Source organism: Sebastes fasciatus, chromosome 1 (assembly GCF_043250625.1).
Source record: "Sebastes fasciatus isolate fSebFas1 chromosome 1, fSebFas1.pri, whole genome shotgun sequence".
In the NCBI taxonomy this organism is placed as follows: domain Eukaryota; kingdom Metazoa; phylum Chordata; class Actinopteri; order Perciformes; family Sebastidae; genus Sebastes; species Sebastes fasciatus.
Genome location: NC_133795.1, coordinates 149,234 through 176,733, shown reverse-complemented (window position 1 = coordinate 176,733; position 27,500 = coordinate 149,234). Strand labels below are relative to the sequence as shown.

General features: G+C 41.5%; 1 protein-coding gene across 1 annotated transcript in view; it reads left to right on the top strand.

Moving 5' to 3' along the window:
- The window catches only part of serinc3 (serine incorporator 3), a 32,069-nt gene extending 8,216 nt beyond the window's left edge, over positions 1–23,853 (top strand). Inside the window, exons 2-10 of the mRNA XM_074646287.1 lie at positions 3,396–3,557; positions 5,636–5,829; positions 8,339–8,418; positions 8,538–8,675; positions 9,168–9,337; positions 10,092–10,182; positions 14,607–14,808; positions 19,044–19,271; positions 22,615–23,853. Of these exons, the coding sequence (XP_074502388.1) occupies positions 3,396–3,557; positions 5,636–5,829; positions 8,339–8,418; positions 8,538–8,675; positions 9,168–9,337; positions 10,092–10,182; positions 14,607–14,808; positions 19,044–19,271; positions 22,615–22,750 (1,401 nt within the window). The 3' untranslated portion in view covers positions 22,751–23,853. The remainder of the gene's footprint in view (positions 1–3,395; positions 3,558–5,635; positions 5,830–8,338; positions 8,419–8,537; positions 8,676–9,167; positions 9,338–10,091; positions 10,183–14,606; positions 14,809–19,043; positions 19,272–22,614) is intronic.
- The last annotated feature ends 3,647 nt before the right edge of the window (positions 23,854–27,500 follow it).

The window sequence follows — 27,500 nt, the reverse complement described above, 5'->3', positions numbered from 1 at the left end:
ATAATAATAATTAATACACATAATAATAATTAATACACATAATAACAATTAATACACATAATAATTATTACACATAATAATACTAATTAATACACATAATAATAATGAATACACATAATAATGAATACACATAATAATAATTAATACACATAATAATTAATACACATACTAATAATTTCTACACATAATAATAATTAATACACATAATAATTAATACACATAATAATTTCTACACATAATAATAATAATTAATACACATAATAATTAATACACATAATAATTAATACACATAATAATTAATACACAGACTGTTAACAGCAGTGAAACGTACTTAACATTATTCTTCTCTGAAGGGTGTGAAACTAACTTATTTCACTTCCTGCCTGAGCGAGTATTTCTTTTTGTCTGACACTTTTGAAATCGCGTGGAAGTCGGTGACAGTGCCTAAGGAGTGGCAGACCGGGGTGGTGGTTCCCCTTTTCAAAAAGGGGGACCAGAGAGTGTGTGCCAATTACAGGGGTATCACACTGCTCAGCCTCCCTGGTAAAGTCTACTCCAAGGTGCTGGAAAGGAGGGTTCGGCCGATAGTCGAACCTCAGATCGAAGAGGAACAATGCGGATTCCGTCCTGGCCGTGGAACAACGGACCAGCTTTTCACTCTCGCAAGGATCCTGGAGGGGGCCTGGGAGTATGCCCATCCAGTCTACATGTGTTTTGTGGACTTGGAGAAGGCATATGACCGGGTCCCCCGGGAGATACTGTGGGGGGTGCTGCGGGAGTATGGGGTGAGGGGGGCACTTCTCAGGGCCATCCAATCCCTGTACGCCCAAAGCGAGAGCTGTGTTCGGATCCTCGGCAATAAGTCGGACTCGTTTCCGGTGGGGGTTGGCCTCCGCCAGGGCTGCGCTTTGTCACCAATCCTGTTCGTGATATTCATGGACAGGATATCGAGGCGTAGTCGGGTGGAGGAGGGTTTGCAGATCGGTGTGCTGAGGATCTCATCGCTGCTTTTTGCAGATGATGTGGTCCTGTTGGCATCATCGGTCTGCGACCTCCAGCACTCACTGGATCGGTTCGCAGCCGAGTGTGACGCAGTCGGGATGAGAATCAGCACCTCTAAATCTGAGGCCATGGTTCTCAGCAGGAAACCGGTGGATTGCCTACTCCGGGTAGGGAATGAGTCCTTACCCCAAGTGAAGGAGTTTAAGTATCTCGGGGTCTTGTTCGCGAGTGAGGGGACGATGGAACGTGAGATTGGTCGGAGAATCGGAGCAGCAGGGGCGGTATTGCATTCGCTTTACCGCACCGTTGTGACGAAAAGAGAGCTGAGCCGGAAGGCAAAGCTCTCGATCTACCGTTCAATCTTCGTTCCTACTCTCACCTATGGTCATGAGGGTTGGGTCATGACCGAAAGAACGAGGTCGCGGGTGCAAGCGGCCGAAATGGGTTTCCTCAGGAGGGTGGCTGGCGTCTCCCTTAGAGATAGGGTAAGAAGCTCAGTCATCCGTGAGGGACTCGGAGTAGAGTCCTTGCTCCTTTGCGTCGAAAGGAGCCAGTTGAGGTGGTTCGGGCATCTAGCACGGATGCCTCCTGGGCGCCTCCCTTGGGAGGTGTTCCAGGCACGACCAGCTGGGAGGAGACCACGGGGAAGACCCAGGACTAGATGGAGAGATTATATCTCTACTCTGGCCTGGGAACGCCTCGGGATCCCCCAGTCAGAGCTGGTTAATGTGGCCCGGGAAAGGGAAGTTTGGGGTCCCCTGCTGGAGCTGTTGCCCCCGCGACCCGATCCCGGATAAGCGGTTGAAGATGGATGGATGGATGGACTTTTGAAATCGATCTCCTTCAAACATCTGTATTCATTTGAAGTTTCTCAACAAAAACTACATTTTACAAGAAGACATTTGAACACATCATGATCATGTTATGATTTTTACCAAAAGAGAGCTTGAACGCATCATAAACACTGGTTCCATCACCGGAGAGAAGCTGAGATCTTCAGCAGAGAGAAGCTGAGATCTTCAGCAGAGAGGAGCTGAGATCTTCAGCAGAGAGGAGCTGAGATCCTCAGCAGAGAGGAGCTGAGATCTTCAGCAGAGAGGAGCTGAGATCTTTAGCAGAGAGGAGCTGAGATCCTCAGCAGAGAGGAGCTGAGATCTTTAGCAGAGAGGAGCTGAGATCCTCAGCAGAGAGGAGCTGAGATCTTCAGCAGAGAGGAGCTGAGATCCTCAGCAGAGAGGAGCTGAGATCTTCAGCAGAGAGAAGCTGAGATCTTCAGCAGAGAGGAGCTGAGATCTTCAGCAGAGAGGAGCTGAGATCCTCAGCAGAGAGGAGCTGAGATCTTCAGCAGAGAGGAGCTGAGATCTTTAGCAGAGAGGAGCTGAGATCCTCAGCAGAGAGGAGCTGAGATCTTTAGCAGAGAGGAGCTGAGATCCTCAGCAGAGAGGAGCTGAGATCTTTAGCAGAGAGGAGCTGAGATCCTCAGCAGAGAGGAGCTGAGATCTTCAGCAGAGAGGAGCTGAGATCTTCAGCAGAGAGGAGCTGAGATCCTCAGCAGAGAGGAGCTGAGATCCTCAGCAGAGAGGAGCTGAGATCCTCAGCAGAGAGGAGCTGAGATCTTCAGCAGAGAGGAGCTGAGATCTTTAGCAGAGAGAAGCTGAGATCTTCAGCAGAGAGGAGCTGAGATCTTCAGCAGAGAGAAGCTGAGATCTTCAGCAGAGAGAAGCTGAGATCTTCAGCAGAGAGAAGCTGAGATCCTCAGCAGAGAGGAGCTGAGATCTTCAGCAGAGAGAAGCTGAGATCTTCTGCGGTTAGGGAACATTCATCTAGTGTTGATTGCGGCGGTCCCTGTGGACTAAAGCGGTGGTGTTTCAGAGCACCAGAGTCCCTTTAGAAAACATCTCATTTTACTGCAGCAGGGTCTGATCAGTCTGCTCCACTCAGTCCTGGTTCTGGTTCTCCTGAGCCTCTGTTCCCTCCAGTGGGTCCAGTAATACAGTCTGGACCTCCAGCAGCGAGGTGTCGGCTCCCAGCGGGGACCGGCGGAGAAGCGAGGTGAAGTTCTGCTCCCGGCCAGAGGATGAACTGATGCTGCCTCCCGCCGGAGCTCCCACTGCAGGTCGAAGGCAGCAGCGTCTGAACCGGAGGCCCCGCTGGAGGGAGTCTGAGCCGGAGGCCCCGCTGGAGGGAGTCTGAGCCGGAAGCCCCGCTGGAGGGAGTCTGAACCGGAGGCCCCGCTGGAGGGAGTCTGAACCGGAGGCCCCGCTGGAGGGAGTCTGAACCGGAGGCCCCGCTGGAGGGAGTCTGAACCGGAGGCCCCGCTGGAGGGAGTCTGAACCGGAGGCCGTGCTGGAGTGCTGGATGCTGAAGAGTATGATGGTGTTGTTTGTCTCCAGGTGCCGTGCCTGTGCAGCAGTGCGACCTGTCTGATGTGCAGCTGCTGTCCCGGCACCAGGAACTCCACGGTGACCCGGATCATCTACGCCTCCATCTTGCTGCTGGGGACCGTCGTCGCCTGCATCATGCTGTCGCCGGGGGTGGATCAGCAGCTAAAACGGGTACGAGAGCACCGTGGGAATAAAGTAACGTACACATAGAACAGACAGTTCTATTCACAGTAACGCTCTATTTCTATGTCTATTTCTATTTTTGAGGCCGGGTGTAGTAGTTTAGTATAAAGTATAATAGTATAAAGTATAATAGTATAAAGTAGTGAGAGTATAAAGTATAATAGTATAAAGTATAATAGTATAAAGTATAATAGTATAAAGTATAATAGTATAAAGTATAATAGTATAAAGTAGTGAGAGTATAAAGTATAATAGTATAAAGTATAATAGTATAAAGTATAATAGTATAAAGTATAATAGTATAAAGTAGTGAGAGTATAAAGTATAATAGTATAAAGTATAATAGTATAAAGTATAATAGTATAAAGTATAATAGTATAAAGTAGTGAGAGTATAAAGTATAATAGTATAAAGTAGTGAGAGTATAAAGTATAATAGTATAAAGTATAATAGTATAAAGTATAATAGTATAAAGTAGTGAGAGTATAAAGTATAATAGTATAAAGTATAATAGTATAAAGTATAATAGTATAAAGTATAATAGTATAAAGTATAATAGTATAAAGTAGTGAGAGTATAAAGTATAATAGTATAAAGTATAATAGTATAAAGTATAATAGTATAAAGTATAATAGTATAAAGTAGTGAGAGTATAAAGTAGTGAGAGTATAAAGTAGTGAGAGTATAAAGTATAATAGTATAAAGTATAATAGTATAAAGTATAATAGTATAAAGTATAATAGTATAAAGTAGTGAGAGTATAAAGTATAATAGTATAAAGTATAATAGTATAAAGTATAATAGTATAAAGTATAATAGTATAAAGTAGTGAGAGTATAAAGTATAATAGTATAAAGTATAATAGTATAAAGTAGTGAGAGTATAAAGTAGTGAGAGTATAAAGTAGTGAGAGTATAAAGTATAATAGTATAAAGTATAATAGTATAAAGTAGTGGATGGGGGGGCCATTTCAGGTAGATCAGACTGGGTTTAGGTTAAAGGGATAGTTCAGGTGTTTCTCAGTGGGGTTCTATGAGGTACTTCTACAGAGTCAGTGTGTTACTACAGTAGATGACGGGAGTACCAGTACACAAGCAACACCTAAAATAATCTATGTCAGTCTAAGTGTATGCTATATTTACAATATTTTCGGCGGTTTCCCTCGCCGTCAGACAGCTGTTTCAGTTTCCCTCGCCGTCAGACAGCGTTTCAGTTTCCCTCGCCGTCAGACAGCTGTTTCAGTTTCCCTCGCCGTCAGACAGCCGTTTCAGTTTCCCTCGCCGTCAGACAGCTGTTTCAGTTTCCCTCGCCGTCAGACAGCTGTTTCAGTTTCCCTCGCCGTCAGACAGCCGTTTCAGTTTCCCTCGCCGTCAGACAGCCGTTTCAGTTTCCCTCGCCGTCAGACAGCCGTTTCAGTTTCCCTCGCCGTCAGACAGCCGTTTCAGTTTCCCTCGCCGTCAGACAGCTGTTTCAGTTTCCCTCGCCGTCAGACAGCTGTTTCAGTTTCCCTCGCCGTCAGACAGCCGTTTCAGTTTCCCTCGCCGTCAGACAGCTGTTTCAGTTTCCCTCGCCGTCAGACAGCTGTTTCAGTTTCCCTCGCCGTCAGACAGTGGTTCCTGGTGGGGAACTGAAGCTGTTATCTCTGCTCTCATTAAGCCACCAGACTCCATTCACAAAATCAGTCCTTTCCCCTCTCAGAACACAGCAGGAGGAGCTGCTGGTCTACCGCTGCCTCCATCTGGTAGTTTGTTTGTGTTATTGTGTGACTTTGGTTAATTCAGATTCACCCAAAGTCACACAATAACACAAACTAACTAGGCGATGGAGTCTGACTGTATAGCTGTCTGAGGGCAAACCGGCAAAGCTCTTCTGAATCTAGCGTACAGTTAAACTGATATTGATGGTCTTCTACCTACTGTGGCTAAGTAGCTCATACAACCCCACTGAGAAACACCTGAACTATCCCTTTAACTCAGCTGTCAATAGCTCTACTCCTCATCAGATGGACTTCATCTCCGGCTCATTGGAGCCGTTTATAGAATGTGACTTCCTGTGGTCTGCTGCAGATCCCGGGGTTCTGTGAAGACGGAGCCGGCTCTTCCTTCCCCGGCCTGCAGGCCGACCTCAACTGTGAGATGTTTGTGGGCTACAAGGCCGTGTACCGCGTCTGCTTCGGCATGAGCATGTGGTTCCTCGGGTTCTCCGTCCTCATGATTAACATCAAGAACAGCAGAGACCCCCGAGCTGCCGTCCACAACGGGTAAGCACTGTACCACAACACCACCAGCAACAACACCACCAGCAACAACACCACCAGCAATAACACCACCAATAACACCACCAATAACACCACCAATAACACCACCACCAGCAACACCAATAACACCACCACCAGCAACAACACCACCAATAACACCACCACCAGCAACAACAACACCACCAATAACACCACCAATAACACCACCACCAGCAACAACACCACCACCAATAACACCACCACCAGCAACAACACCACCAATAACACCACCAATAACATCACCACCAGCAACAACACCACCAGCAATAACACCACCAATAACACCACCAACAGCAACACCAATAACACCACCACCAGCAACAACACCACCAGCAACAACACCACCAATAACACCACCACCAGCAACAACAACACCACCAACAACACCACCAATAACACCACCACCAGCAACAACAACACCACCAATAACACCACCACCAGCAACACCAATAACACCACCTCCAGCAACAACACCACCAATAACACCACCAATAACACCACCACCACCAGCAACAACAGCACCACCAATAACACCACCAATAACACCACCACCAGCAACACCAATAACACCACCACCAGCAACAACACCACCAATAACACCACCAGCACCACCAACAACACCACCACCAATAACACCACCAGCAATAAACACCACCAATAACACCACCATCAGCAACAACACCACCAATAACACCACCAATAACACCACCACCAATAACAACACCAATAACACCAATAACACCACCAATAACACCACCACCAGCAACAACACCACCAATAACACCACCAATAACACCACCAATAACACCACCAATAACAACACCAATAACAACACCAATAACACCACCAATAACACCACCACCAGCAACACCAGCAACACCACCACCAGCAACAACACCACCAATAACACCACCAGCACCACCAATAACACCACCACCAGCAACAACACCACCAATAACACCACCAGCACCACCATTAACACCACCACCAATAACACCACCAGCAACAACACCACCAATAACACCACCACCAGCAAAAACACCACCAATAACACTTCAAGTGTGCGTAAACAATACAGAATCTAATACGACCTCACTCCGTCATCAACTATACAGAACTAAAGCAGATGGTCAGAGAGCGTGAGCCTTCACGTGTGAATGTTAGTCTGTTGTGCCGGCCCTGTAATAATAATACTAATAATATATTAGATTTATATAGCGCTTTTTAAGGATCTCAAAGACGCTTGTAGAAACTAGAAACTAGAAACTAGCAGAAGCAGCAGTTGAGGATTAACCAACAGCCTTAAGATGGAACATTACATTAACATTACAGACATTTGTGATTTTATTTTTGTAATGTATTTCTTCTTATTGACAGGATGTCAGGGTTAGGGTTAGTAGTATGTCAGTATCTGAGTGCCTTAACTCTTCCAGTCAGAGTTCTGACCAATGAACTGCTGTTGAGTGAGAGGGAGTCGAGCTGCTGTTGAGTGAGAGGGAGTGGAGCTGCTGTTGAGTGAGAGGGAGTCGAGCTGCTGTTGAGTGAGAGGGAGTGGAGCTGCTGTTGAGTGAGAGGGAGTGGAGCTGCTGTTGAGTGAGAGGGAGTGGAGCTGCTGTTGAGTGAGAGGGAGTGGAGCTGCTGTTGAGTGAGAGGGAGTCGAGCTGCTGTTGAGTGAGAGGGAGTCGAGCTGCTGTTGAGTGAGAGGGAGTCGAGCTGCTGTTGAGTGAGAGGGAGATAAGAGCTCCGTTTCTTATTATAGTTCTGATCTTCTGCTTCGATGTATGCTGACGGCCTTAGTTTATAATTACATCATATTAATATGAACATAACAAAGCTGCATGTTTGGTTTGCACTAATGACTGTAGAAGACCTATAATATTCTTTCAGTTCAGATTTGTCAATGAAGAGTTTATGTTCTTTATGGAAGACATAATTTAGTTAAGGCAAACATTAGTTTACTTATTTTACCAAATAAATGAAAAGCATGTTGAAATCAGAACAAGACCTCCTCGCTGGAACCGAACCGAACCGAAAACCCTGATATGAACCGAGCCGTGAGTTCAGTGAACCGTTCCACCGCTAGTAGACTACTGCAGTAATCCTCCTGTTACCCCCCCCCTGTGTGTGGAAGCATCGTCTGTTCAGACGAGGAGTTCCTCTGGGATCAGATAGTTTCATGTGAGGGGGGGGGAGATGAGAAGAGAACAGCCTGAGCATTTATCTGAGTACACAGATCATATCTTAGTTGCTATGAGCATATTTGTGAGGGGACATATTTAATACTCAGTGACCTCGTCCTTCCTCTGATCACTGAGCAGCTCACATGTTAAACCCTCCAGTGGGTTTATTCTGTTGTTCAAAGGGTTGAGAAGAAAACATTTGGAGGGTCGAGATGCTCTTCATACAACTATTGTCCGTTCTACTTTATAATGAACTATAATTAAATATGTGTATAATGAATATGTGTTTTCAGGCTCTGGTTCTTTAAGTTTGCCGTCTTGGTGGTGGTGACAGTCGGTGCCTTCTACATCCCAGACGGGCCTTTTACCTACAGTAAGAACTCTATGTTAAAGTGATCATGACCTCTGAGCTGTGGGACTACAGCATCATCTGACCGACTGTGTGTGTGTGTGTGTGTGTGTGTGTGCGTGTGTGTGTGTGTGTTGTCTCAGCGTGGTTCGTGGTGGGTTCTGGTGGAGCTTTCTTCTTCATTCTGATCCAGCTGGTGCTGCTGGTGGACTTCGCCCACTCCTGGAACGAGTCCTGGGTGGACAAGATGGAGACCGGCAACTCCAGGTGCTGGTACACAGGTCAGTGACTCGGTCTCAGGTCAGTGACTCGGTCTCAGGTCAGTGACTCGGTCTCAGGTCAGTGACTCGGTCTCAGGTCAGTGACTCGGTCTCAGGTCAGTGACTCGGTCTCAGGTCAGTGACTCGGTCGCAGGTCGGTGATAGTCATTTTCTATACCGCGTGTGGGACAAGCTGCGATACATGGATTATATTCCAGGTAGCGCCCAGCCCCACCGCCTCGTATGCGGGACTCCCCAGCCTGCCGTGTGTCGCTCACACCCTCCAGCTGGCTGTTAACGAGGCTCTTTAGACACAGAGAAGTACTGACATACAGCCCCTTTAAACATGCAGGCAGGCAGGCAGGCAGGCAGGCAGGCAGGCAGGCAGGCAGGCAGGCAGGCAGGTTTAACATGTGTCTGAACACTTGAACTGATCAATATAAATTGATTTCTGATCTTCTTCTTTCTGAATGTTTATCTGATATTAACTTCTCTACCTCTCTGTGTTTTCAGCTCTGCTGGCGGTGACCATCCTCAACTACATCCTGTCCTTCATATCCGTCGTTCTGTTCTTCGTCTTCTACACCAAACCTGACGGCTGCTTCATCAACAAGTTCTTCATCAGCTTCAACACCTTGTTCTGCATCCTCGTCTCCGTCCTCTCCGTCCTGCACAAAGTCCAGGTACACAGAGTACACAGAGTACTGCACAAAGTCCAGGTACACAGAGTACACAGAGTACTGCACAAAGTCCAGGTACACAGAGTACTGCACAAAGTCCAGGTACACAGAGTACACAGAGTACTGCACAAAGTCCAGGTACACAGAGTACACAGAGTACACAGAGTACACAGAGTACTGCACAAAGTCCAGGTACACAGAGTACACAGAGTACTGCACAAAGTCCAGGTACACAGAGTACTGCACAAAGTCCAGGTACACAGAGTACACAGAGTACTGCACAAAGTCCAGGTACACAGAGTACTGCATAGAGTCCAGGTACACAGAGTACACAGAGTACTGCACAAAGTCCAGGTACACAGAGTACACAAAGTACACAGAGTACACAAAGTACACAGAGTACACAGAGTACTGCATAGAGTCCAGGTACACAGAGTACTGCATAGAGTCCAGGTACACAGAGTACACAGAGTACTGCACAAAGTCCAGGTACACAAAGTACACAGAGTACTGCACAAAGTCCAGGTACACAGAGTACTGCATAGAGTCCAGGTACACAGAGTACACAGAGTACACAAAGTACACAGAGTACTGCATAGAGTCCAGGTACACAGAGTACTGCATAGAGTCCAGGTACACAGAGTACACAAAGTACGCAGAGTACTGCATAGAGTCCAGGTACACAGAGTACACAGAGTACTTGATGTTCTGTATATGTTGTATATATTCCTGACTCTCTGTCTCTGTGTGTCTGCAGGAGTCTCAGAGCCGTTCAGGTCTCCTCCAGTCCTCCATCATCACCCTGTACTCCATGTACCTGACCTGGTCGGCCATGACCAACGAGCCTGGTGAGACCGTCTGCTGGTTGTCTGATGTGGTGACGTCACGGTACCGGAAACCTAGTAGTCCAGACCAATCCAATCCAGACCAATCCAATTCAATCCAATTCAGTTTATTTTATTTTTATATAGCATCAAATCCTAGCAGAAGTTATCTGGAGATGCTCTCTATATAGAGCAGGTCTTAGACCGGACACCAACACCAGGGAATTTACACCATTCTCGATACCAAATTGGATCCCAAGGTAAAACAACCATAACTCCATGTGATGTGACCATGTGTCTCTATATATCCTCAGACTGCACTAGTTTACATTCACTGACATGGGGACATCTCACCGGTAAAGGCTACCGGAGGTTTACATTCACTGACATGGGGACATCTCACCGGTAAAGGCTACCGGAGGTTTACATTCACTGACATGGGGACATCTCACCGGTAAAGGCTACCGGAGGTTTACATTCACTGACATGGGGACATCTCACCGGTAAAGGCTACCGGAGGTTTACATTCACTGACATGGGGACATCTCACCGGTAAAGGCTACCGGAGGTTTACATTCACTGACATGGGGACATCTCACCGGTAAAGGCTACCGGAGGTTTACATTCACTGACATGGTGACATCTCACCGGTAAAGGCTACCGGAGGTTTACATTCACTGACATGGTGACATCTCACCGGTAAAGGCTACCGGAGGTTTACATTCACTGACATGGGGACATCTCACCGGTAAAGGCTACCGGAGGTTTACATTCACTGACATGGTGACATCTCACCGGTAAAGGCTACCGGAGGTTTACATTCACTGACATGGTGACATCTCACCGGTAAAGGCTACCGGAGGTTTACATTCACTGACATGGGGACATCTCACCGGTAAAGGCTACCGGAGGTTTACATTCACTGACATGGTGACATCTCACCGGTAAAGGCTACCGGAGGTTTACATTCACTGACATGGTGACATCTCACCGGTAAAGGCTACCGGAGGTTTACATTCACTGACATGGGGACATCTCACCGGTAAAGGCTACCGGAGGTTTACATTCACTGACATGGTGACATCTCACCGGTAAAGGCTACCAGAGGTTTACATTCACTGACATGGGGACATCTCACCGGTAAAGGCTACCGGAGGTTTACATTCACTGACATGGTGACATCTCACCGGTAAAGGCTACCGGAGGAGCGACCAAGTCATTGTTTAGCAAGTCTCAAGTCTGTGACTCAAGTCCCAACTAGGGTCTGGAGTCCTGAACGGGTCATATGAGCTCTTCACCAGATGTAACATCATTCTAACAGCAGAGTAACTGGATCCAACCGGTGCTCAGTAACAGAACTGGATCCATCTGGTGCTCAGTAACAGAACATCAGTTCTTCATGGTGTTCTCCTGAAACCTGATTGGAAGCTGTTGGATCGGTTCAGACTAAGTGGATCTGGGGAGTTCAGTGTAAGATAATAAAGTGCAAGTCCCAATAACATTCACCGGAAATACATCCCATGTCTGATAAATACTATGTTTGTAAATAAACGATGATGCCGTTATGAGTAAGCAGACGTAACAGCCGAAACCAGAAACAGGACCATCTCTGGTTCCGTGGTTCTTCATCATATTTACGTCCTATGATGACGATGAGTTCTTGTTTCTGTTAGTTGTGTTGTTTGGTTGTTCTGTTCTAATGAATGATGAATGTATGTTGGACCAGCAGCAGGCTGGAGTTAACTGATCATCTGTAGAATGGGTTTCTATTGATTCAGAACCGTTTAACTTTAACCTTCTAGCTTCTTTCATTGATCTCATGGATCTCGTGGATCTCATGGGTCTCGTGGGTCTCATGGATCTCGTGGATCTCGTGGATCTCATGGGTCTCGTGGATCTCGTGGATCTCATTGATCTCATTGATCTCGTGGATCTCGTGGATCTCATGGATCTCGTGGATCTCATTGATCTCATGGGTCTCATTGATCTCATGGATCTCATGGATCTCGTGGATCTCATGGATCTCTTGAATCTCATGGATCTCATTGATCCCATGGGTCTCATGGATCTCATTGATCTCATGGATCTCATGGGTCTCGTGGATCTCGTTGATCTCGTGGATCTCTTGGATCTCGTTGATTTCATTGATCTTGTGGATCTCGTAGATCTCGTGGAACTCATGGATCTGATGGATCTCATGGATCTCATTGATCTCGTGGATCTGATCGATCTCGTGGATCTCATGGATGTCTTGGATCTCATGGATCTCATTGATCTCATGGATCTCGTAGATCTCGTGGATCTAGTGGATCTCATGGATCTCGTTGATCTCGTTGATCTCATGGATCTCGTTGATCTCATGGATCCCGTGGATCTCGTGGATCTCATTGATCTCATGGGTCTCATTGATCTCATGGATCTCTTCGATCTCATGGATCTCATGGGTCTCGTTGATCTCGTGGATCTCGTGGATCTCTTGGATCTCGTTGATTTCATTGATCTTGTGGATCTCGTAGATCTCGTGGAACTCATGGATCTGATGGATCTCATGGATCTCATGGATCTCATTGATCTCGTGGATCTCGTGGATCTGATCGATCTCGTGGATCTCGTGGATCTCATGGATCTCATGGATCTCATGGATGTCTTGTGATTACATGTCTCTCACAGACTGCTGAAGGTGTTATGTTTTCAGGTTGTCCGTCCGTCCGTCTTCTTCATATTTGGCACAAACGTCCACTGGGATGATGAACTGATTCGATTTTAGAGGTCAAAGGTCAGCAGTCACTGTGACCTCACAAAACGCGTTTTTGGCCAAAACTTAAGAATTCGTTCGCTAATTATGACAATTTCACACAAATGTCTAACAGGATCAGGTGATGTAGTGATGAGACTCGCTTCTGACTCACTATACTATTGTTATGTGTACATACTATACTATGACTTCTGTATGTACTATACTAGTACCTTGTGACTCACTATACTATGACTTCTTTATGTACTATACTAGTACCTTGTGACTCACTATACTCTGACTTCTGTATGTACTATACTAGTACCTTGTGACTCACTATACTATGACTTCTTTATGTACTATACTAGTACCTTGTGACTCACTATACTATGACTTCTATATGTACTATACTAGTACCTTGTGACTCACTATACTATGACTTCTTTATGTACTATACTAGTACCTTGTGACTCACTATACTCTGACTTCTTTATGTACTATACTAGTACCTTGTGACTCACTATACTATGACTTCTATATGTACTATACTAGTACCTTGTGACTCACTATACTCTGACTTCTTTATGTACTATACTAGTACCTTGTGACTCACTATACTATGACTTCTATATGTACTATACTAGTACCTTGTGACTCACTATACTCTGACTTCTTTATGTACTATACTAGTACCTTGTGACTCACTATACTATGACTTCTATATGTACTATACTAGTACCTTGTGACTCACTATACTCTGACTTCTTTATGTACTATACTAGTACCTTGTGACTCACTATACTATGACTTCTTTATGTACTATACTAGTACTTTGTGTGACTCACTATACTCTGACTTCTATATGTAATATACCAGCACTGGCTGGTTCGTTGACTCTATGCACTTTGAAATTTGGAGCTAGAAATACTCCATCACACAGAGACTCTCTGTGTTTTACCCTCACCTAGTTCAGCCCGTGAGCCAACATGGTGTCCCGGGGTGTGGTCATTGCCGTGCACTAGCAACTTCATAGAGCCACAGGTGAGAGTTGGGCAAGTAGTGAGAACCAGTGCCAGTAGTCCATCCTGGAGCATGTGGCTGACTTCTGAAACAAAGGTACTACCTCTACCACTAAGCCCCTACACCTATGGCAACAGCAGCTATTGATATCTACAACAGTAGACCTACAAGCCAATTGAGCCATGCAAACACCACAAAGCAAAGACTCACCGGACAGCCAAAAGTAAAAAACAACTTATTTGAGGATGTTAAAGCTGTAAAATTAGATAGCATACCAGAAAACATATAATTCCACATCACAATCATTAAGTTGACCAAGTACATGCATTTCTTTAAGAAAAACATTCTCCGTGACTAAATTTGACAGCCATCTTAAAAATGGCCGCCATGTTGAAGTTCAAAATTATTAAAACTATCAAAATAAGATCCAGCATGCTAGAAAACACTCAAATCGACCAAGTAGATGAATTTCAACGAGAGAAACCATTAACGGCAGGTCAATTTGGCGGCCATCTTGAAAAATGGCCGCCTTCTTGGATTTTCAAGTGGCTGATCGTTTATATTTGCTAAGTGACCCCTCGGGAATCATCATGCCAAATTTGGTGCTTGTATCACTATTTGCATAATTTGACTGAAAACAGGATGTTAGCCGCTCCACTAAAGTCGGTGCTTGTTGTTTGTGTCGTCGTCCCAGATGAAAAGTGTAATCCCAGGCTACTGAGCATCTTCCAGCAGATGGCGGCCCCCAGCCCGGCGCCTCTGGAGATAGAGAACCAGACAGCGGTGGTGATCATCGGCCCGGAGGAACCCGTCCTCACGTCTCCGTACCTGCAGTGGTGGGACGCCCAGAGCATCGTGGGCCTCGCTATATTCGTCCTCTGCATCCTCTACTCCAGGTGAGAAACCATGTGACCTCTAGCATACTAGAATACAAACCATGTGACCTCTAGTACACTAGAATACAAACCATGTGACCTCTAGCATACTAGAATACAAACCATGTGACCTCTAGTACACTAGAATACAAACCATGTGACCTCTAGTACACTAGAATACAAACCATGTGACCTCTAGCATACTAGAATACAAACCATGTGACCTCTAGCATACTAGAATACAAACCATGTGACCTCTAGTACACTAGAATACAAACCATGTGACCTCTAGTACACTAGAATACAAACCATGTGACCTCTAGCATACTAGAATACAAACCATGTGACCTCTAGTACACTAGAATACAAACCATGTGACCTCTAGCATACTAGAATACAAACCATGTGACCTCTAGTACACTAGAATACAAACCATGTGACCTCTAGTACACTAGAATACAAACCATGTGACCTCTAGTACACTAGAATACAAACCATGTGACCTCTAGTACACTAGAATACAAACCATGTGACCTCTAGTATACTAGAATACAAACCATGTGACCTCTAGTACACTAGAATACAAACCATGTGACCTCTAGTACACTAGAATACAAACCATGTGACCTCTAGCATACTAGAATACAAACCATGTGACCTCTAGTACACTAGAATACAAACCATGTGACCTCTAGCATACTAGAATACAAACCATGTGACCTCTAGTACACTAGAATACAAACCATGTGACCTCTAGTACACTAGAATACAAACCATGTGACCTCTAGCATACTAGAATACAAACCATGTGACCTCTAGTACACTAGAATACAAACCATGTGACCTCTAGTACACTAGAATACAAACCATGTGACCTCTAGTACACTAGAATACAAACCATGTGACCTCTAGTACACTAGAATACAAACCATGTGACCTCTAGTACACTAGAATACAAACCATGTGACCTCTAGTACACTAGAATACAAACCATGTGACCTCTAGCATACTAGAATACAAACCATGTGACCTCTAGTACACTAGAATACAAACCATGTGACCTCTAGTACACTAGAATACAAACCATGTGACCTCTAGTATACTAGAATACAAACCATGTGACCTCTAGTACACTAGAATACAAACCATGTGACCTCTAGTACACTAGAATACAAACCATGTGACCTCTAGTATACTAGAATACAAACCATGTGACCTCTAGTACACTAGAATACAAACCATGTGACCTCTAGTACACTAGAATACAAACCATGTGACCTCTAGCATACTAGAATACAAACCATGTGACCTCTAGTACACTAGAATACAAACCATGTGACCTCTAGTACACTAGAATACAAACCATGTGACCTCTAGTACACTAGAATACAAACCATGTGACCTCTAGTACACTAGAATACAAACCATGTGACCTCTAGTACACTAGAATACAAACCATGTGACCTCTAGTACACTAGAATACAAACCATGTGACCTCTAGTACACTAGAATACAAACCATGTGACCTCTAGCATACTAGAATACAAACCATGTGACCTCTAGTACACTAGAATACAAACCATGTGACCTCTAGTACACTAGAATACAAACCATGTGACCTCTAGTACACTAGAATACAAACCATGTGACCTCTAGTATACTAGAATACAAACCATGTGACCTCTAGTACACTAGAATACAAACCATGTGACCTCTAGTACACTAGAATACAAACCATGTGACCTCTAGCACACTAGAATACAAACCATGTGACCTCTAGTACACTAGAATACAAACCATGTGACCTCTAGCACACTAGAATACAAACCATGTGACCTCTAGCACACTAGAATACAAACCATGTGACCTCTAGCACACTAGAATACAAACCATGTGACCTCTAGCACACTAGAATACAAACCATGTGACCTCTAGTACACTAGAATACAAACCATGTGACCTCTAGTACACTACAATAGAAACCCTTTGACCTCTAGTACACTACAATAGAAACCATGTGACCTCTAGTACACTAGAATAGAAACCATGTGACCTCTAGTACACTACAATAGAAACCCTTTGACCTCTAGTACACTACAATAGAAACCATGTGACCTCTAGTACACTAGAATAGAAACCATGTGACCTCTAGTACACTAGAATACAAACCATGTGACCTCTAGTACACTAGAATACAAACCATGTGACCTCTAGCACACTAGAATACAAACCATGTGACCTCTAGTACACTAGAATACAAACCATGTGACCTCTAGCACACTAGAATACAAACCATGTGACCTCTAGCACACTAGAATACAAACCATGTGACCTCTAGTACACTAGAATACAAACCATGTGACCTCTAGTACACTACAATAGAAACCCTTTGACCTCTAGTACACTACAATAGAAACCATGTGACCTCTAGTACACTAGAATAGAAACCATGTGACCTCTAGTACACTACAATAGAAACCCTTTGACCTCTAGTACACTACAATAGAAACCATGTGACCTCTAGTACACTAGAATAGAAACCATGTGACCTCTAGTACACTACAATAGAAACCCTTTGACCTCTAGTACACTACAATAGAAACCATGTGACCTCTAGTACACTACAATAGAAACCATGTGACCTCTAGCATACTACAATAGAATAGAATAGAACAGAATAGAAAGCTTTATTGTCATTGTATTAAATACAAGGAGATTCACAGATGAACTTCCTCTGAGGTGTAGAAACGTTCACATGACTCTGATGTGTTGCTTCAGGTTGACTTGTTGACCTGCTGTGGGAAGATATTGATAGATGGAATCAGAGGATTTTAACTGATTATTGATTATCCTCCCTCCTTACTGTAACTATTGATTAGTCTCCATACTGTAACTAACAGCCTCTCTGCTGCTCAGTCAGTCAGTGTGACGGACACATTGAGAGAGGAGAGCAAAGGACGGTTTGTCTTGATCCACTTCAACATGTGATCACAGCTGAGCTGGTGTATCAGTGTTCTTATGGGCTGTCTGTGGGAACCTTTTCCACATACTATACTGAGTTTGTTCCAATCCACGTACTTCCAGAAGTACACTTCAATGTAGTGCACTTTGTGCACTCTGTACTCACTTGAGTAGTGCGTAAATTTCAGCGGTGTAGGGTCGTCTCAAATGGAATACTCTGCGGCGCACTGACCGGAAATGACGATCGTAACATTTGACCGCGGCTCGCTACCCGCCACAATATCTTCTGAAAAAAATGAAAGCAGAGTGGAAATTAGGTTTCCAACGTTGTCGCCTACGATGTGTCCTCCTGTTGGCTGAAAATGCACCGGTATGTTTACGTATTGTTTTATTCTGTTATCTCCGTATGTTTGAATCGTGGTCGTGGCTCCGCCCCTTCCGCTGCGTAGCCAAGATGGCGACAGTTGAGTGTGGAAAGTGTCCAGCGTTCCACACTCAACGATCTGACCGTTCTGAGTACAACATCCGGGTACTTTGAGTGCACTGCATTCTGCCGTACTTCCCAGTGTGAACGCACTTATGCACTCAAAGTAGTGAGTGTAAGAACAGAAGTACGCGGATTGGAACACACTGTGTGACTTTAGTCCTTGTATGAGATTGTGAAAGCTCAGCAGGTATCTGAGGAGTCTCCAGGAGGATGTTGAGGTCACATCTGGATGTTGATGTAATGAAATAAGAACAGAGGGAACAGCCTCGATGTGTTTCAGCATCAGTCACGGACCGAACGGGACGAGTCCTGGCGATTTTTCATAAGAAGAGTTCTGCCGTCTTAGTAATATTATTAGTAAGGAGAGATTGGGCTCACTGCGACACCGAGATGTCTGATACCGGGGCTTCGTGACGTTGTGGAACCTGCTATTTGAATTGATTTCTGATCTGCTTTAGAAGCTGCCAGCTGCTGTTTGCAAAGAGGATTTATGAAAGTTTTAATTTAAACTATGTGGACAAGAAGTCTTTTTAGTACTCAAGAAAACATCCATATTTAAACATCTAATGTTTCCTGTCTTCTGGGAGTAGTCCATCTGCTGAGGAAGACCATGTGATGTGATCAAAAGTTCTCATAGATGGACCTTGAAGTGAAATAAAGTTCAGGTTGTTGGAGAGATTTGAGGTAATAAAGTAGCTGTCAGTGTGAGACATGTAGGTGTCTTCTCTTTGTCCATGTAATGTTGTGTTTTGCACCTCAGAGCTGTGGTAAAACAGTACAGGATCCATGTATCTGTGTTCTTCCTCAGCATTCGTTCGTCCAGCACCAGCCAGGTGAACAAGCTGACCATGGCCTCCAAAGACTCGGCCATCCTGGCGGAGGGCGGCAGCAGCCCCGACCTCTCCGAGGAGTCCACGGGACCCCGACGGGTGGAGGACAACGAGCGGGACATGGTCCAATACAGCTACTCCTTCTTCCACTTCATGCTCTTCCTGGCTTCGCTCTACATTATGATGACCCTCACCAACTGGTACAGGTCAGTCCCCCGCCGTCCCCCGCCGTCCCCCGCCGTCCCAACACGGCCCAACACGGCCCAACGCCGCCTACACTTCCATCCAGCTGGATAAAACCGTCTGACAGAGACTGTTGCCGTCACTCGATGCAGACTGATCTGTTATTGTGTCAGACTTTGAAATGGTTTCATTTTAGTAAACTGTGTAATCATTAAATATTGAAAACATTTGTAGCTGCTGCCATGTTAAACATGTTAAACATGTTAAACATTTTAAACATGTTAAACATTTTAAACATGTTAAACATGTTAAACATGTTAAACATTTTAAACATGTTAAACATTTTAAACATGTTAAACATGTTAAACATGTTAAACATTTTAAACATGTTAAACATTTTAAACATGTTAAACATGTTAAACATTTTAAACATGTTAAACATTTTAAACATGTTAAACATGTTAAACATGTTAAACATGTTAAACATGTTAAACATTTTAAACATGTTAAACATGTTAAACATGTTAAACATTTTAAACATGTTAAACATGTTAAACATGTTAAACATGTTAAACATTTTAAACATTTTAAACATGTTAAACATTTTAAACATGTTAAACATGTTAAACATGTTAAACATTTTAAACATGTTAAACATGTTAAACATGTTAAACATGTTAAACATTTTAAACATGTTAAACATTTTAAACATGTTAAACATGTTAAACATGTTAAACATGTTAAACATGTTAAACATTTTAAACATGTTAAACATGTTAAACATGTTAAACATTTTAAACATTTTAAACATGTTAAACATGTTAAACATGTTAAACATTTTAAACATGTTAAACATGTTAAACATTTTAAACATGTTAAACATTTTAAACATGTTAAACATGTTAAACATGTTAAACATGTTAAACATTTTAAACATGTTAAACATGTTAAACATGTTAAACATGTTAAACATTTTAAACATGTTAAACATGTTAAACATTTTAAACATGTTAAACATTTTAAACATGTTAAACATGTTAAACATGTTAAACATTTTAAACATGTTAAACATGTTAAACATGTTAAACATTTTAAACATGTTAAACATTTTAAACATGTTAAACATGTTAAACATTTTAAACATGTTAAACATGTTAAACATGTTAAACATTTTAAACATGTTAAACATGTTAAACATGTTAAACATGTTAAACATGTTAAACATTTTAAACATGTTAAACATTTTAAACATGTTAAACATTTTAAACATGTTAAACATGTTAAACATGTTAAACATTTTAAACATGTTAAACATGTTAAACATGTTAAACATGTTAAACATTTTAAACATTTTAAACATGTTAAACATGTTAAACATGTTAAACATTTTAAACATGTTAAACATGTTAAACATTTTAAACATGTTAAACATGTTAAACATGTTAAACATTTTAAACATGTTAAACATGTTAAACATGTTAAACATGTTAAACATTTTAAACATTTTAAACATGTTAAACATTTTAAACATGTTAAACATGTTAAACATGTTAAACATTTTAAACATGTTAAACATGTTAAACATGTTAAACATGTTAAACATTTTAAACATGTTAAACATTTTAAACATGTTAAACATGTTAAACATGTTAAACATGTTAAACATTTTAAACATGTTAAACATGTTAAACATGTTAAACATTTTAAACATTTTAAACATGTTAAACATGTTAAACATGTTAAACATGTTAAACATTTTAAACATGTTAAACATGTTAAACATGTTAAACATGTTAAACATGTTAAACATGTTAAACATGTTAAACATTTTAAACATGTTAAACATGTTAAACATTTTAAACATGTTAAACATTTTAAACATGTTAAACATGTTAAACATGTTAAACATGTTAAACATTTTAAACATGTTAAACATGTTAAACATGTTAAACATTTTAAACATGTTAAACATTTTAAACATGTTAAACATTTTAAACATGTTAAACATGTTAAACATGTTAAACATTTTAAACATGTTAAACATGTTAAACATGTTAAACATTTTAAACATGTTAAACATTTTAAACATGTTAAACATTTTAAACATGTTAAACATGTTAAACATTTTAAACATGTTAAACATGTTAAACATGTTAAACATTTTAAACATGTTAAACATGTTAAACATGTTAAACATGTTAAACATTTTAAACATGTTAAACATGTTAAACATGTTAAACATTTTAAACATGTTAAACATGTTAAACATGTTAAACATTTTAAACATGTTAAACATTTTAAACATGTTAAACATTTTAAACATGTTAAACATTTTAAATCATTCATTATTCTCTGCCGGGAGGTCATGGTGGATGTTATTTTACATATATTTAACCACAACCAACCAAGTTATTTTTTATAAATGTTTTTATTATATTAATTTAACTTTCTATCTAATTTTAATACGAAATAATGTTTTTATACTTTTCTTGTTTTAAACAAAAAGGCCAATATAAGTCACAACTCTAAAAAATAGTTAGAAATCATTTTATTTTGAAATAGACATAGTATTTCATCCAGATGGTAAAACGTCATATTATAGTATGTTGAAAACAGTCTTAATAAATTCATATTATAGTCGGTCAAAGTAAGACAGAATGTAGTGTAGTAAATCAAAAAAGCCCCGGATGAGTATTTATGGTGCATTAACTCTATGTGGCTAGCAGGTTGTTTACCACTTGTGTGACTCTCTGAAAGCACACCTTCCTTTTGACCTGTTGACCTGTTGACCTGTTGACCTGTTGACCTGTTGACTTGTTGACCTGTTGACCTGTTGACCTGTTGACCTGATGACCTGTTGACTTGTTGACCTGTTGACCTGTTGACCTGTTGACCTGTTGACCTGTTGACCTGTTGACCTGATGACCTGTTGACCTGTTGACTTGTTGACCTGTTGACCTGTTGACCTGTTGACCTGTTGACCTGATGACCTGTTGACCTGTTGACTTGTTGACCTGTTGACCTGTTGACCTGTTGACCTGTTGACCTGTTGACTTGTTGACCTGTTGACCTGTTGACTTGTTGACCTGTTGACCTGTTGACCTGTTGACTTGTTGACCTGTTGACCTGTTGACCTGTTGACCTGTTGACTTGTTGACCTGTTGACCAGTTGTAGGAACATTACTGCATCCTCTGATCTCCACCTCTCCACCTCCCTGCATGTAAAGCCCTCTACTGACATTCCTCTGCTTTTCTAACTCTGTATTTTGTTGAGGATTAAAGATGTCTTTTAAACATTATGAGCAGATGAATGCTGATGACTGAAGGACCTGTTGTTGTTGTTGTTGTTGTTGTTGTTGTTGACAGCCCTGATGCAGACTACACCATCACCAGCAAGTGGCCAGCAGTGTGGGTGAAGATCACCTCCAGCTGGGTGTGTTTGGCCCTGTACATGTGGACCCTGGTGGCCCCCATGATCCTCACCAACCGAGACTTCAGTTGAGCATCAACTCAACCTCAGACTCCACTAACCTCCTCTTGTTCTGGTTCTGGTTCAGAGGTTCTAGTTCTGGTTCTGGTTCAGAGGTCCATACCAGCTGCTTCAGGTGCAGCTATTTCCTGTAAATGTGATTTCTTAATTGGACGATCAGACTTTTTCTGCTGAAGCACAGAAACACCGTGAAGAGAAACTATCCATCTGTTTTTATATGTGAACTGTAAATCAAATACGAGCTCCACAATACGTCACATTCTGATATTACGTAACATTAATTTCTGCCGTAGCAACAGATTTAATGAAATCCAGATATTGTTGACTGTTTAAAGATGCTGAATGTATTCCAGTATTAATAATGAGGGTTGGTTTGTGAGCTGCACTCAGCAGGGAGCTCTTACAGTCTGCTGCGATGCCTTCTGATGCCTTAAACGTCTTAATCGTCTTAAACGTCTTAAACGTCTTAAACGTCTGTCAAATGTTTCAGACATGTGAATATATTGAATCTATATTTAGAGTAATATGAAGTACATGAGTGTAGTAAACATCCCTGCTATATGACTCAGAGTCTCCTGTACTGCTGCCGGGTTTATAACCACCGTTTGACCAACTAGGACAAAACGTTATTTTTATTAAAGTTCCCACCTGGAGCTTTTAGTTCCTGCCAAATATGTGTGGACCAAGATGTTGAATGTAAATGTGTCTTTGATGATGTTGATAGTTTCAGGTTGTTAAATGAATCCTGCTTATGATACGATCAACTGCTGACATGACTGATTTTATTATTTTCTGTCTTTTTTAAATAATAATAAGTTGTGTTTTGTAAAGAACCCGTCAGGGACTGTTGACTGGATGGTTAAATATGTTTAGGAATATGAATCAAAGCAGATTGATATGATAGAAACACTGAACTGCCTTTAAGCCAAAGTGATTCCTGTAGTTATTCTGAGTTCTCGGTGCTTCTGATGATTTATGAAACGTTTCTGTTCGCTTTGACTGAATTTATTAATAAATGAGCTGGTCCACCTCGCATCATGTTTATCTGAGTTCATCGTATATGTCCATATGTAATCATCCTTTCATGTTAAATCCATCATTATAAAAACAATAACTCATTCTGTGGTAACATTATTTTGTGGGTCTGTAATTTTTCTAATTCCTTAATAATTTCCAAGATTAGGTATATGAGACTAAAGTTTCCTTTAATAAATGAATGAGTGAATATATACTTGGTTTTAGATGGAGCAGCTGTTTCAAGGGAATCCTTTTTATATGGAGGCCAGAACCTGCCAAAACCCAAAATAAAAAACATAAATAAATATCTTGATAAATAACAATTAAAAAAATAACATTAAAGATAAATATAGCCATTAATTAATTGAAAAAATGTGACATGAATCGATATTTCTGTTTTAATTTGCTTTTTTATTTTTTAAATGTATTTATTTTAGCATTTATTTTGTATCTATGCATTTATTTTTTGCATTTATATATTTTTTAAATGTATGTATTTATGCAATAATTTATTTATTTATTTTAGCATTTATCTTTTATCTATGCATTTATTTTTTGCATTTATTTTTTATTTTATATTTATTTTTAAATGTATGTATTTATGCAATAATTTATTTATTTATTTATGCATGCTTTTCCCTTTGCATATTACCCCTTATTTATTTCCCCAAAGTTATTTATTTTTGTATTATTTTCCATGAAACGCGTTGAGTGACAGCCCCTCATCTGCATAAAGAGGCTGAAATGCATAAAGAAATGTAAAAAGAAAAGTGCAGAAATGAGGAAATGCATTAATAAATAAATTAATTAATCCATAAATACATACATTTAAAAATGTATAAAAATGTATTAATTAATGGCTACATTTATTTTTAAGATTATTTTTGCTACATTTAATGACATGTTTATTTATATATTGAGTCATTTATTTATTAATATTTTTTTATTTTGGCAGGTTCCATCCTCCAAAGTTTTCCCTATAATTAGAACCAAATAACATTGTCCAGGAAACTTCCTAGAAAATTATTAGGACATTTGTAAGAATTTATGGAATGAGAAAATAAGATGTTGCTGCATCCCGACTTTCATGAATCAAAGTGGGAGATGAGAGTTTGCATACAGGGAGGAGGTGAGCAGCCGTCTGTCAGCTGCAGGTTGTGGGATGCAGCCGGCAGCGTGAAGAGCCTCTCCTCAGGCTCCCTCTGGGCGCTGTGCACCACCCGGCACCTGAACACGGAGCCCTGGTCCTCCTCGTCCGGGGTGAGTTTGAGAAAGCTGAACATGGAGTAGAGGCCGTTGATGTTCAGGCTCGGGGGCGTGTTGAAGACGCTGGAGGGAACCGGCTCTCCGTCTTTAGTCCAAGTCACCGACACGTCCTCGGGACAGAAGTGTTTGATGCACAGGTGTGGAGTACACTCTTCATTCAGCAGAGGACACAGAGGCTCACAGTCGATGAACATCACATCAGGAGGAGTTCCTGATCACACAGACGGATGATAACACACGATAACACATGTTACTGCATGTTACTGGATGTTACTGTGTGTTACTGGATGTTACTGTGTGTTACTGGATGTTACTGCATGTTACTGGATGTTACTGCATGTTACTGGATGTTACTGCATGTTACTGGATGTTACTGGATGTTACTGCATGTTACTGGATGTTACTGGATGTTACTGGATGTTACTGCATGTTACTGGATGTTACTGCATGTTACTGCATGTTACTGGATGTTACTGGATGTTACTGCATGTTACTGGATGTTACTGCATCTTACTGGATGTTACTGCATGTTACTGCATGTTACTGGATGTTACTGGATGTTACTGCATCTTACTGCATGTTACTGGATGTTACTGCATGTTACTGGATGTTACTGCATGTTACTGCATGTTACTGGATGTTACTGCATGTTACTGCATGTTACTGGATGTTACTGGATGTTACTGGATGTTACTGCATGTTACTGGATGTTACTGCATGTTACTGCATGTTACTGGATGTTACTGCATGTTACTGCATGTTACTGGATGTTACTGCATCTTACTGCATCTTACTGCATGTTACTGGATGTTACTGCATGTTACTGGATGTTACTGCATGTTACTGCATGTTACTGGATGTTACTGCATGTTACTGCATGTTACTGGATGTTACTGCATCTTACTGCATCTTACTGCATGTTACTGGATGTTACTGCATGTTACTGGATGTTACTGCATGTTACTGCATGTTACTGCATGTTACTGGATGTTACTGCATCTTACTGCATCTTACTGCATGTTACTGGATGTTACTGCATGTTACTGGATGTTACTGCATGTTACTGCATGTTACTGGATGTTACTGCATGTTACTGCATGTTACTGGATGTTACTGCATCTTACTGCATGTTACTGCATGTTACTGGATGTTACTGCATGTTACTGGATGTTACTGCATGTTACTGCATGTTACTGGATGTTACTGGATGTTACTGCATGTTACTGGATGTTACTGGATGTTACTGCATGTTACTGCATGTTACTGGATGTTACTGCATGTTACTGGATGTTACTGGATGTTACTGGATGTTACTGCATGTTACTGGATGTTACTGGATGTTACTGGATGTTACTGCATGTTACTGGATGTTACTGGATGTTACTGCATGTTACTGCATGTTACTGGATGTTACTGGATGTTACTGCATGTTACTGGATGTTACTGGATGTTACTGCATGTTACTGCATGTTACTGGATGTTACTGCATGTTACTGGATGTTACTGGATGTTACTGCATGTTACTGCATGTTACTGGATGTTACTGGATGTTACTGCATGTTACTGGATGTTACTGGATGTTACTGCATGTTACTGGATGTTACTGGATGTTACTGGATGTTACTGCATGTTACTGCATGTTACTGCATGTTACTGCATGTTACTGGATGTTACTGCATCTTACTGCATGTTACTGGATGTTACTGCATGTTACTGCATGTTACTGCATGTTACTGGATGTTACTGCATCTTACTGGATGTTACTGGATGTTACTGCATGTTACTGGATGTTACTGGATGTTACTGGATGTTACTGGATCTTACTGCATGTTACTGGATGTTACTGCATGTTACTGCATGTTACTGCATGTTACTGGATGTTACTGCATGTTACTGCATGTTACTGCATGTTACTGGATGTTACTGCATCTTACTGCATGTTACTGGATGTTACTGGATGTTACTGGATGTTACTGCATGTTACTGCATGTTACTGGATGTTACTGGATGTTACTGCATGTTACTGGATTTTACTGCATGTTACTGCATGTTACTGCATGTTACTGGATGTTACTGGATGTTACTGGATGTTACTGGATGTTACTGCATGTTACTGGATGTTACTGCATGTTACTGCATGTTACTGGATGTTACTGCATGTTACTGGATGTTACTGGATGTTACTGCATGTTACTGGATGTTACTGCATGTTACTGGATGTTACTGCATGTTACTGGATGTTACTGCATGTTACTGGATGTTACTGGATGTTACTGCATGTTACTGGATGTTACTGGATGTTACTGCATGTTACTGCATGTTACTGGATGTTACTGCATGTTACTGGATGTTACTGGATGTTACTGCATGTTACTGGATGTTACTGCATGTTACTGCATGTTACTGCATGTTACTGCATGTTACTGCATGTTACTGGATGTTACTGCATGTTACTGCATGTTACTGCATGTTACTGCAT